Source organism: Habropoda laboriosa, unplaced genomic scaffold (assembly GCF_001263275.1).
Source record: "Habropoda laboriosa isolate 0110345459 unplaced genomic scaffold, ASM126327v1 scaffold9, whole genome shotgun sequence".
Classification (NCBI taxonomy): Eukaryota; Metazoa; Arthropoda; class Insecta; order Hymenoptera; family Apidae; genus Habropoda; species Habropoda laboriosa.
The window spans coordinates 4,036,020-4,048,201 of record NW_017100191.1 but is presented as its reverse complement, the minus strand read 5'-3'; the positions used below and the strand labels follow the sequence as shown (position 1 = coordinate 4,048,201).

At 42.5% G+C, this 12,182-nt stretch overlaps 1 protein-coding gene across 3 annotated transcripts in view; it reads right to left on the bottom strand.

Annotated features, from left to right (window-relative positions):
* Positions 1–3,414: 3,414 nt before the first annotated feature.
* LOC108570104 (ecdysone receptor) overlaps positions 3,415–12,182 on the bottom strand; it is a 142,650-nt gene continuing 133,882 nt past the window's right edge. For 2 of the 3 annotated variants that reach the window (XM_017931892.1, XM_017931894.1), the window contains 4 exons: positions 7,152–7,576; positions 6,259–6,516; positions 5,478–5,853; positions 3,415–4,856 (listed from right to left, as the gene is read on the bottom strand). In XM_017931892.1, the coding sequence (XP_017787381.1) occupies positions 4,612–4,856; positions 5,478–5,853; positions 6,259–6,516; positions 7,152–7,576 (1,304 nt within the window). In that variant the 3' untranslated portion in view covers positions 3,415–4,611. The remainder of the gene's footprint in view (positions 4,857–5,477; positions 5,854–6,258; positions 6,517–7,151; positions 7,577–12,182) is intronic. The other variant, XM_017931893.1, reaches the window with a different exon arrangement.

Sequence of the window (12,182 nt, the reverse complement as noted above, 5' to 3'; positions counted from 1 at the left end):
AAAAACAACCTATTGTTATTAAATAATAAATATGAATAAAATACAGTTAAAACTCAATTAAAAATCATTTTTCTCAAACCGATCTCAATTTAAAACAGTTAATTTTCCAAAAGAATGAGTAATCAACCAAAATGACAATGCTCAATCCCCCTTTCCTCAATAAAGATCCAACTACGCTACTTGAAATCCCCCTTTAAAGGAAATTATGGTTCCCCAGTCTTCTCTGAAGTACTCCCAACAGCCATCACCGCGGTCGCGGTCCAGAATCCCGAATATTTACACACACATAACTACTTGTATGTACATACAGGCAAAAAGAGACACCTAGGAGAAACGGCGGACAAACAACAACAACAGACAGACAAGAGAGATTGCGGCACGATGCGCATACATATGGTACCATAATCAGCTTGTGTGATCTTTCTGTGTGACGTGTGTGTGTGTGTGTGTGAATTGCGTGTATGCATGTGGCTCGACACATTTAAAAGGAGTATTATAGTTTTGTCCCTTAAAAAACAGAGAAACTCGAGTCTACGCTTGGCAGTATCATGAACAAATCGCTCGCTCGAGTATCCTAGAGTCAAGAAGAACTCGAGCGGGCGCACGTACTATATATATACATATAATACGTAACCTGTATACATACATACATACATACATACGTATATATATGTATGTATGTATAATAATAATGTTTTTTGTATTTTTTCATTTTCCTCATTTTTTATCTCGCTTATAATATCTCTAGATGTCGCCTGGTTGACGCATGATTAGTAGTACAGTGTCTCTCCCCTTTTTTTTCTTTTTTTTTTTTTTCAAATAATTGTCAGCAGCTTCGAGAAAAACGACGACTACGACACATTTAGACAATGAGAAATCGACGTCGACGGTTAACGCCCTTGGCAGTGATCGTAGAATTGCATGTAGTTTTTCTTTCGTTAGCCGGTGTGTGTTGTGTGTGAGTGTGTATCATTTCTGTGCCTGTGTGTGCGTGTCCTCTCTCCTTCGCGCTCGTCGCCCTTCCACTCGTTCCTTCTCTCTCTCTCACACTCTCCCCGTTCACTCAATTCCCATCCTCTCCACACTTACGCGAAGTGTAACACAGCAACAGCAGTAGCAACAGTGGTGTTGCTTGACCGGTTTCTGATCCGTCGAAGGATGCGGTTCACCTTGATTCCCGCTGGATCTCTCGACACGTCAAACTCGTCCTCGGGAGAAAACGTCGCCTCAGGCGCTGGGCTTCCGCGCCTTTTTTTCCCATCAAGCAGGGCGACATCTGTCGCCAGGCACGCGAAACGTCGCGCCAACAAAACATGGCGCGCTTCTCGTGCCACGCGAAACAACGTGCCTCTGAACGCTAACGGAACGAAAGAAATGTCGAAAACGACCTGCCGTCGACGGTTCGCGATGAATCGTCAGAACGAGGTGCGCAGAACCGTCCTCCTGTCGTTCTCCCACGCTAGAATCAATTTTATTGCACGATTTTCCATCTGATATCGAACCAACCAGTAGTAGCCGAATCAAAGCCTTCAGTTTTTCTCAAGATATTTTCTTCGCTTTCCCTCCTTGGAAGGAAACCTCGAATCATATTTTTACTTTTTACAGAGATAATACCCCCCAGAAAACCGAAGCTCGATGAATTCGATCGAAACAGTCAGTCTCTAATATACACGTAAACACAGGAGAACGACTGGAGGAGGTGTGTTGCTCCCTCGGTTTCGCCGCGCGCGGTACACACGCTTTTTGAACGTGTTAGTTCCTTTTAAGAATTCTAGAGTCGAAACGACGTGTCAGTTGGACGGTCGTCGACCCGTGGTGCTGGAGCGTCGCCTGTCACCGCGGATCAACGACGCCTTGCTACATTACAGGTGTATACAGTAGGCAATATCGTCGCGATGCGTGATGTCCTCTGTTTCTCCCTGTCCTAGCATAAAACGGCGATGTTAGAAAGCGCTTGATATATGGTAGACGCTCAATTATGTATATGTGTAACGTGTGTGAGTCTGTGTATGCGTATATTGTGATACAACAAATGCAGGATACAGGTATCTCTCTGTACAGGTTTTCAAGCATTGCTGAGATCAATAATTTTCGCTAGACATTTTCCTAACCTCAATCATCCCAGATTTAATGGAGATCTCGCTCCCAGCAACGCTCCAGGGTTGTCATATCGTTGATTCTGTTTTCCTTTTTATTTTTTTTTTTCTCAATTATTTCTCATTTTCTTTTATCTGTTTCATGCCTGTTCTACGGTGTGGCAGTGTCCATTTTACGCAGTTTACTGATACTCCATGGTGTCTTGGTGATGATTGTTTCCGCCTATCGAACGCAGAGCCGGTCACTTTAGTCGACCTGCATCGACATGACCGCCATAATGGGTGTTTTTCAATTGGCGCCTCGCTCGACGCGTGACAGGTGTAACTGTACAATGGTGGAACACGATAGACGCGTACGTCTATAAGATGTTTCTAGTCTGTTCTAAGCGAATTATTAATATTCTTTTCTCTCTCTCCCTCTCTGGATCATTCTCTCTCAGCTGACAAGATAGATCGCCTGTACGTTTGCGTGTATGTATATATATGTCTCCTAACCTCTCTTTTTTTCAATCTGCACGCGAATCTTTTTTTTTTTTGTTTGTTGTTTGTTTCATTTAACTTACTACGGAATACAGCTGCGTTACAATCATTTAAATAGCATAGAGTTACAGTGTTACAACATTGAGAATTCTTAGTGTACAGCGTGAATCTTGAATCTTTCAAACAGTTTTACCAATTCTTCAAAGTGAATGTGCGTACGCGTGCGCTCGTTTATGCATGTATGTATGTGTGTGTTAATTATCTGTCTGTTACACGAGCCAGCTGAAAATCGGTCGCAGAATCTACCAATAATGTGTTTCTCAGCGATCGAATGTATGTGTGTGTATTGTTTTTTTTTTTATGCTAGCATAATGTCAAAGTTCCTCATCAACGTTTCCCCCATGAAGAGCCTATTATACTCTCTTCCAGTTTCATCTGGCTGACAGCTTCTCTCCGTTGCTTTTTTTCCTTTTCCAGCTTTCACGATGTCATCTCATTTATTCCCTCCATCTTGCACCCCTTCTCTCCTCTTCCTCACTCTCACATCGGTCCACTCACTCTCTTTCGCGCTGACGTTCTCTCTTTCTCTCACTCTCACTCTCTCCTCCCTTTCGCTCTTTTACACAGATTTACATTTATTTTACTTGATTTTCTTGATTTTTCATCTTTTTTTTTTTTATTAAAAAATTAAAACGGACGGTTAAATTTCATGGTTTCGTTTTGTCGGTGAGCCGATGTCCGCTGCTGAAGGCACAAGGCTTTGCACTTGAACTCGGTCACCTAGCCTAGCTTCACTGACTTACTACGACCTACTACCAACTAGCCTCGCTTACTTTTACTTTACTTAACGTCCTACGTTGCTACTACACGCTTCTATTCTTTCTCCATCTCTCTTTTTCTCTCTCTCTCTCTCTCTCTCTCTCTCGTTCTCCCACTCTCTGCCTTTGTTATCGCGAAAAAGAAAACCTGGACGTGCGCAAATGCCAAAGCCTCGTCTTCGACCTGTTCGACCTGTGTCATCTTCACCGTCTACGTCATCGTCATTATCATCATCGTGATCATCATCAAAACCAACTCTTTGTTTCATCCTCTTCTATCCATCTCTTTTCCTCGTATAAACAATGTACATGCTAGCAATATATTATTATGCTATGTGTTGTGATATAGACTCTATGGTATCATTATGTATAATCGTATCATTTGTTAATTTTTTTTTTCCCTTCATCTTTTTTGTCATCTGCTTCTTTGTCGAAACACCTCGCACTATCGATTCGTGTGTCGGGTCCCGCCCTCTTCTATACCCCTCCTTCTTTACACACACACAGAGCTATACACAAGTGCGATTGATCCTCCTTGTCCTTATCATATCAATGTTATCATCGTGATTATCATTCTCTGTCTCAAATATTCGCAGCCGAAAAAATTGCACACTCATACGAGATATACACACAAGCATTCAACCTCTCTTTCTCTTACATACACACAAGTGTACATTCTCTCTTACTCGATTCGTCTGTTGCGTACAACGCGCCCGCCTTTTAGTCGGTTACCTTATACATTACACATTATACAATTACATATCGATTCCGGGGGTAGCCAGGTAGAGGATATAGTAATAACATAACTGTAGGTAGCTCCTTATTACAGTCTCTGTACTGTCTCTACGTATCACAGCCTGGGTGCCTCGCCACTGCCCTCCTCCTCTTCGCCATCCAATTGTCCAGCTCTCTCCAATCGACTATATATCAACATGTTGGACTCTCTCTAACATCTCTCTTTCTGTGGCTCTTATGAAGCTTCTAAGAGAGAAGGTTGTGAAGCGAAACTCTGAACGAGTCAAACAGTGTCAAATCTTTCAGACACCGGTGATCTCGCCCTGATGATGAGGCAGTGGCATGGTGGTGCACTAGTACAGGAGGTTTCGCCACGTCTTGTCGATGACGCTGCGCCGAGCCAGCCTCACCGTCGTCGCGCGGACACGCGATGAAACAACAACAACAACACTGTTAGCCGACGGGGATCGGCCACGGGGGAACTAGGGTGTCACGTCCCAGATCTCGGCGAGGAAAACTGGCAGCTTTTTGTTCTTGAATTTTAGACTGAAGCACATCTCGCTGTTCTGGTTGCCGAGGGTCCGCAGCTCGGTTAACACGGATAACAGTTTCGCGAAGATCGTGCCGGACTTCGGCCTGCGACGGTTGTCCACGTACGCCTTTAATGCCTCCAGGTAGATCTCTTGGATCTTCTCGACTTTCCAGCCTTCGAGCAGGTTTGGCCTCTCTGTGAACAGAAATTAGAACAGGTTCTTTGTGAGGATACAGGTTTCTATAAAATTGGTAGATATATCTACAGAATTTCTATATTAGCTTTGTAGGGGTTCTATACGATTTGTATAGAATTGGTGTTAGCGATGAGCTTAGAATATGATTGATAAGACAACTGAAGGGTTGAGGGAATTTGTGATTAGATTACTGGAAGTTTGAATTGGTAACCAAATATTACTATATAGCCAGAATCAATCAAATTGAAAATGAATTAAAATAAAAGAGGACCTAGAGCCTAATGTCTTGAATTTGTAGCTAGTCAACTGTCTAAAACTGTTATCCATCTGAGAATAATGATCAAAATACAATATAATTAACAGGGCTCTTATAATACAAAGAAAGCTTTTGGTTAATTATTATAGACTACTCTATAAATTCTTTATCTAAAAAACTGAAAATATAGATGAATTAAAATAGTGGTTGCAATAGAACTAGACATACTACTCAGCTAGCCTAATGTAAAAACCACTTAGATGTAAAAATATCACCTACAAGAAAAAATATTAAATGTAATTTTTAACGAGTCTATCGCTGAACAGAGGATCGAGTTAATAACCAAAACTTATTCTTTACATACCTGAGAATATGACAATGGCCGTCAGCAACGCGTACTCAGCGTTGTTCACTTTCATGGCGTACATCTGCCGGCAGAAGTGTAGCAGGTCCTCGATCGTCTCGCCCATGCCCGCCACGTTGTAGCTGTCCCTAGTGTACGGCTGGTTGTTGGCGAATATTATGCTGTCCGTTTGCACGTCGTACTTCCTCGCCATCCTGAGCATCATCACCTCGCTGGAACATGCTTTCAGCAGGGCGATCTGATCCTCTCGCATCAGCTCGTCGAAGCCTGGTAACCTCTTCGAGAACTCGACGATCAGCTGCACCGTCAGGATCGTGATCTCGGTGATGTGCCTGAACTTGTAATCGCTGATATCTTCTCCTTCAGAGGGCTGATGCTGACATAGAACGTACGCAATCATTATTCTTCTGCAATCTATTTACTTTTACCGAGGAAACTTTCCTCGTTAACAGAGAGGAGACAGGTTTATTCTGGTGTCATGCTTTAATTTCGAGAAATACTTTGAAGCTGAAGGCTTAGTATTTACTAAGCTACTGTTTTGCTTTTTTTTTTTTATTTGTAGTCTATACGCCTGTAAGCATCCACAGAAGAACAGACTAACTTTTAAAGCAACTTATAAAAATTTTCATCTCCAACTTGAAGTCCTAGCAAAAGGCACGATAGCTTCCTCTTGGTCACGGAACGCGTTCGAAACGAAGCAAAAAAGGGGGATCTATGTCCTCGAGTAAAGATGACACCAGCTCCTTTACAGCAAGGTAGCCAAAAGTTCCGTTCTACTTACAGTGATCCTCTTGAGATCCTCTTCACTGGGTTGCTCGTACTCGTTCTGAAAATACACGAGCCTGTGTATCAGCTCCTCCTGCTCAGGGCTGATCGGCTTCACGTAGCCGAAGGGACTGACTGGCGTCAGGATACCGCTGCTCCCAGACGTGGACAACGATTCGGCTTCCGCTGGCTCAATCTTCACGCCCATCTGCTCGCCGCGTATTCCACTGCCTGGAGAGCCGTTCATCGTTGTACTGTTCGGCTTATCCTTCTCCTGGAACCAAAAAAATGTGCCTCTTGTTAGTACTCGAATTCTATCACAGGCTTTTAGGGGCTAGATGTAATGTTTTCTGCGTTAATGTTGAATTTATGAGAGGTTAGGACAGAGCTGTTCGGGCATGTGTGCCCGCTGTTGCCCTCGGGGCACTGCTGTGGGCAACACTACAGGCAATTGACGCCGACAATCGTTAAATTTGTGATGGGAGCGTAGACTCTATCTTCGAATCACAGTTCTCATTCTTAGACCTGGTAATCACTAGTACATTCATGCGTGGCTTTACTGCCTGAATATCTGACCACTGCCCTATAGGGCAACTTGTTGAGCGGCTCTAGCTTAGATACAGTGAGATCTGGGAAGGTTATGGACAAATGGTGCTGCTTCGTGGTACACTTTCTGATGGCTTTTGGTAGCTTGCCTTTTGGCTACTCCATTAGTAATTGACAAACAGCGAGGCAATGGAAGGTTAATGATAGACGAAGAGCTACATCGTTACACATTTCCTGATACCCTTGATAGCCTACAATTTCGCAGCATTGAAGCGGGCTTCGTCGGCAATCGAGTGAACACAAGCAAGCCTAGACAAGGCTCGATACATTTCTAAAAAAAAAAAAAAACTGTTCTCAACCTACCTTCTGCGCTTTCTTCTCCTTACGCTTGACAGCGCACTGGTACTCTGGCACCACGCACTCAGGCCTCATGCCCACGGTCAGACACTTCTTCAGCCTGCACTCCTGGCACTTGCGCCGCATGTACATGTCAATCTCGCAATTGTTCCCGTATTTACACTGGTACACCGCGTTCTTCGTGATGCTGCGCCGGAAGAAGCCCTTGCAGCCCTCGCAGGTCAGCGCGTTGTAGTGGTAGCCAGAGGCACGGTCACCGCACACCAGGCACAGCTCCTCCTGCTGCCTAGGCGTCGGTCCTTTCTTCTTCCTAGCGTCGCAGCCGTCGCTGCCGCCTCCACCACCGCCACCTCCGCCTCCTCCGCCTCCGCCTCCGCCTCCGCCGCTTCCATAGCCGTTCAAAGAGCCAGGCTGCGACAGCTCGTCCCTACCTGCGAACAGAAGTACAAACTTACGTTAAACTTGTATTCTTTGATTAGCTTTGCCGTATGTATGACGAGGATTATTCTGAAATTTCGTGGTTTTGTTTCAGGATTAAGGTATACGTCAGCGGGTGTCTAGGGATACTGTGAGCCTCCCTGTTCAAGATTTCTTGGGTAACTCGAGTTTTTCAGAAATACGTCTCATCTGTAGTATCTTTGATCTAGGGAAACTTGGATAAACCTAGATTACACTCTCCAAGTGATTCTAACAGGTTCTGATAAAGTACCAAACAAGTGTAAAGAATTACTCTGAAGATTCGTGATCTTGTTTGCAAATTAGTGTGCACCAATTGACGTCCAGGCACACTTTAAGTCTTCCTACGTTACATTTCTTTGGTAACGCGACGTTTATTCATGGAAATCTATCTCTACCCAAGAAAAATTCATCTAAACCTGGAAAATACTCTCCAACTCATTCCAACAGGTTCTCATATGCACCAAATAAGTGTACAAACAGTTGTCCATCAATGGAAGATTCTAAAATAACTTAAGATCACCTGATAGTGTCAGAAGTCTGCTCAGCAGACCCCTAGAACGAGCCAATCGCAAACCTACGACTATAACTCCCCCAAAAAAATTCTTATTACCCCAAGAATCTAGTCTGTCATCCAGACCCTCCTGGTAGAGCTAGAGCGACACGATCAGATGATAAAAAAGGAAAAGAAAAATAGAAAAAAAAGCTCTAGCAAGTGGCGTAATTTGTCCTCACGAGGTTTCCGGCGATTACGAGGTGTGTTACGCCGCGGCTGGTGCACGCGTGTAATGCCCGTGACTCGAGCAAGCGGGTTCCAGTAACCTACGTGGCGACATCGCCTCTATTACCCCCTTTATCTGTGAAACCCGTCGAATGGAACGCCGCGCGGTGGAAGTCACGGTCGGTGAAAGTACGCCGACTCTGCACGCGCCTGCCTTCCTCTCTCCAGCGAGGCGGAATCGAGCGCCGCGTGGCGAGGAATCTCAACGGACGTTCGGTTTCTTGGAAACTGTGGCTGAATGTGGAACTGTTCCGTGCTCTGGTAGCACGCTAGCACGGTATCAAATTTAATAATAATAATCATCGTAATAATAGTAACAACGCCTTTATTATACACATTTTGCACAGGTGTAAAGAGCGAGATTCAGCTACGGCTACTATTACGCCTGATCTGGTTTAACGGCAGTCGTAAAGGACGATCTTACGAATGCTAAATTTGCCAACCTTACGTACCATTTTCCTAGAGATTCATTTTATCAGCTGGAAAGTAAAATCTCGCACTTTTAGAAGTTTCGAGGTGGAAAAATATTTTTTTTTTGAGGTAAGCGATGAATCTGATCAGCTGGAAATTAAAATCTCACCTACCCTGGAAAGACTGGGAGATTAAAAAATATCTTTGGAAAGATTCTTCTTAGAAAAAAGTTTTTTAAAGAAAAGGAGAGAGAGACGAAGGTATCAGACGCGAAAAGATCGCGAGTTTATTCGCCTGGACGATGAAGAAGGGGTAATAACCGAGTGACCACCTAGCCCGGTCAGTGTCTCAGTGTTCCAGGCGGATGTTTTCACGGCGATCAGTACTTCCGGGTGATCCAGGGAACCCGTCTTCAGGCCCCTCTTCGCGGAATAATCTGGGGGGAGAGAGAGAGAGAGAGAGCACGTTCGCTTTTCGCGAGGAAGGAAAATGAAGTTTTACTTCTTCGCTGTATACAGGGTGAATCACATAACTTATCCACCCGAGTAACTTCTAAAGAATGTGTTCTAAAGCGGGTGATCAAATTATTAGAGCCACAGCACGAAAAATATGTTTTTTGTGTTTGTGTAGAAATAAAATCACAATATCAATTTTCCACTAAAAATACACGAAAAACTTAACTTATGTAGTTATAAAAAATACAGTTAAGTAGTAACAGTAAGGTCAGTGTTTTTTCGATACATTTTAAGTAATTTACTATGCATTAGAAGTAGTAAAAACACTGCAACAAAAATTAAAATACTCAAGATCTATAGATCAACAGAACTGTAAACGTGGTTGTCAAGTGGCAGTTCTGATACAAATTAACGTCCATATGACAGATAATACTGCCTAAAGTGTTGCCAAGTGTATATTTGCAATTTTCAAACATCAATGCTTCATAAAAAAAAATAACAGAGATTCAGTGTAACTAAGTTTTTCAAAAATTAATCGTTATAATGTAACTGTCAATTCCTTGCAGGTGGGCTCTAATAATCTGATCACCCACAGTATACAGAAATTGCACGATATCGGCGGAAATACACAACGTTGAAGCGGTTTCTTTAAATGACCTATTTATTTACAAGATATCTTTCAAGACAATTTTTTAAATTTTGTCAAGTGGATTCACTAAGAACTGAAGTTTCTATGAAGCAGTAGGTATTAACCTTTATTTAACCTAAATCACTTCTTTACCATTCTATAATTTATCTTTTTTTTTTTCTCTCTTTTTTTAACATTTACTAGAGAGACAATTGAATCTGCAGTGTTATCATTAATACAGATCGATAACGAGCACCTACTGTAACTAACAGATAAACAGCGAGTTCACCAGCAACGTTCTCGCAAATGTCTCACAAATGTTTTCTACATTTCTGTTTTAAAATGAATAATTTTCCCTTCGAGCTGTTCCCTACTTGTATTCTCGTCGTGGTACAGTCGGTTGAACCGATATAGCGAGGTCGTAAAATGAGTCATGCGTCGAAGTACACGTAATCCGAGTACCAAAACAGCAATTTCAGGGAGATAAGGAGCTTGAGCTTCGCTTAGGGCTGTTCGGCCGTAAGGCGACGGAGGCTTAATATCGTATATCTTGAAATGTCAAAGATTCTCAGCAGAAATTTTAAATATCAATTCACAAATCTCACACACGGCCCTGAGTGCGGCTACATCAATCGGTTTCGCCGCTTAATGCTTTAATTTACGACCTCGCTGTATCGCTTCTACTAACTATACAGGGTGTCCCGTAACTCCTCGAACACCCGGAAATGGGGGGTTTTTGCTGGGGTGACTCTGAACAACTTTTTCCTTTACCAAAATGTTGTTTGAAGCTTCATTTTTGAATTATTAACGAAAAGAAACACTGGCCAATCGGAGCTCGCGCTCAGGGACGGCCGAACAGAGGCTCACCCGCGCGCGCGATCGAACAATGCGTACGCGTTAAAAACGACCTTCGCTATTTTCTTCGCGATTCCGACTAATTGCAGTTTTTTCAAAAATTTATACAAACGTAGGAATGACGGCAAGATCCCATTTCTCTAAGCCTTATAAAAATATCGGTGCAAAGTGAAATTTGTTTGACAGCGATAACCGAGAAGTCACGCGTACGCGTCGTTCACGATAGCGCGCGGGTGAATCTCTGTTCGCCCGTCCCTGAGCGCGGGCTCTACGCGCGCACTGATTGGCCAGTGTTTTTCGTTAATAATTCAAAAAGGAAGCTTCAAACAATATTTTGGTAAAGGAAAAAGTTGTTCAGAGTCACCTCAGGAACCCCCCATTTCCGGGTGTTCGAGGAATTACGGGACACCCTGTACAGCAGAGACTCAACGTGACTCTAAGTAAAAATCCGTGGTTCACGATGGCCAAGCTATTTTACCATTACGATCGATTCATAGCAGGGATACTAGTTCTTACTTTTATCAAATAAATTTTTTAGGTATAGATGTAAGAAAAAAATGTTTTCCTCTCAAGTCTTCAGAGCTAGTAAAATAGACTTCTGGTGGCAGAAAAAATATTTTTTTCACTTTCGAATATCTACAGGTATTAGATTTTCATTTCTAAAACGTTTCCAGGTGGCCATCGATCAACAATCTCTCGAAACAGCGATAAATCCCTGCACTGGCGGACAATCTAGCAATAAATGAAAAGGAACCGGTTGTCATTAATCACATCAACAATATTCACCCCGGAAACGACGCTTTATCATTGACTCGCTGCACCCTGGAAAACGTTCCGTTGGGCAATAAATCGCTTGAACGTTGCTGGAAAAGTTCGATTCGAGCTTCTGGATATAGTGATGCGAAGAAGTGACACAAGTCTTTATTAAGCGTTACATTTGTTCGAAGTGCTAGCCTCGGCGTTGTTACAACGTGTCAAGTTATGAAACTATCTCGTCTAAATCTCATCTAAAATATAATTATAAAGCATCGAAACTTTAGAGTAGCTATCGTTTAAGGATCAATGATAGAACAAATTTTTCTTGGAAAAATCATTCTTTGATAGTTACACTACAACTCATAAGTATTCACCCATCTGTTTATTCGCGATGTCTTTTATTTCAACAAGTAACTTCGTTTTAACCACTTTTCAGAAGAGAAATCAAGGAATTAATTTGTTTCGTAACCTAATATTTAACCCTTTTGTGATCCATGGAATGCATATGTGTATGCTACTTGAGTATTTGAATAAAAATTTCTATTATAGACACGATTATCGATACACAAATGATAAATTCTTTAAAAAAATAATTCGGTCATGAAAGGGTTAATCTCTTCTGAGATGATTTTTTTAAAGTTAGAAAGAAATGATCTAATTCTTTAGGTAGTTCTTATTAGGAGATCACGTAATGA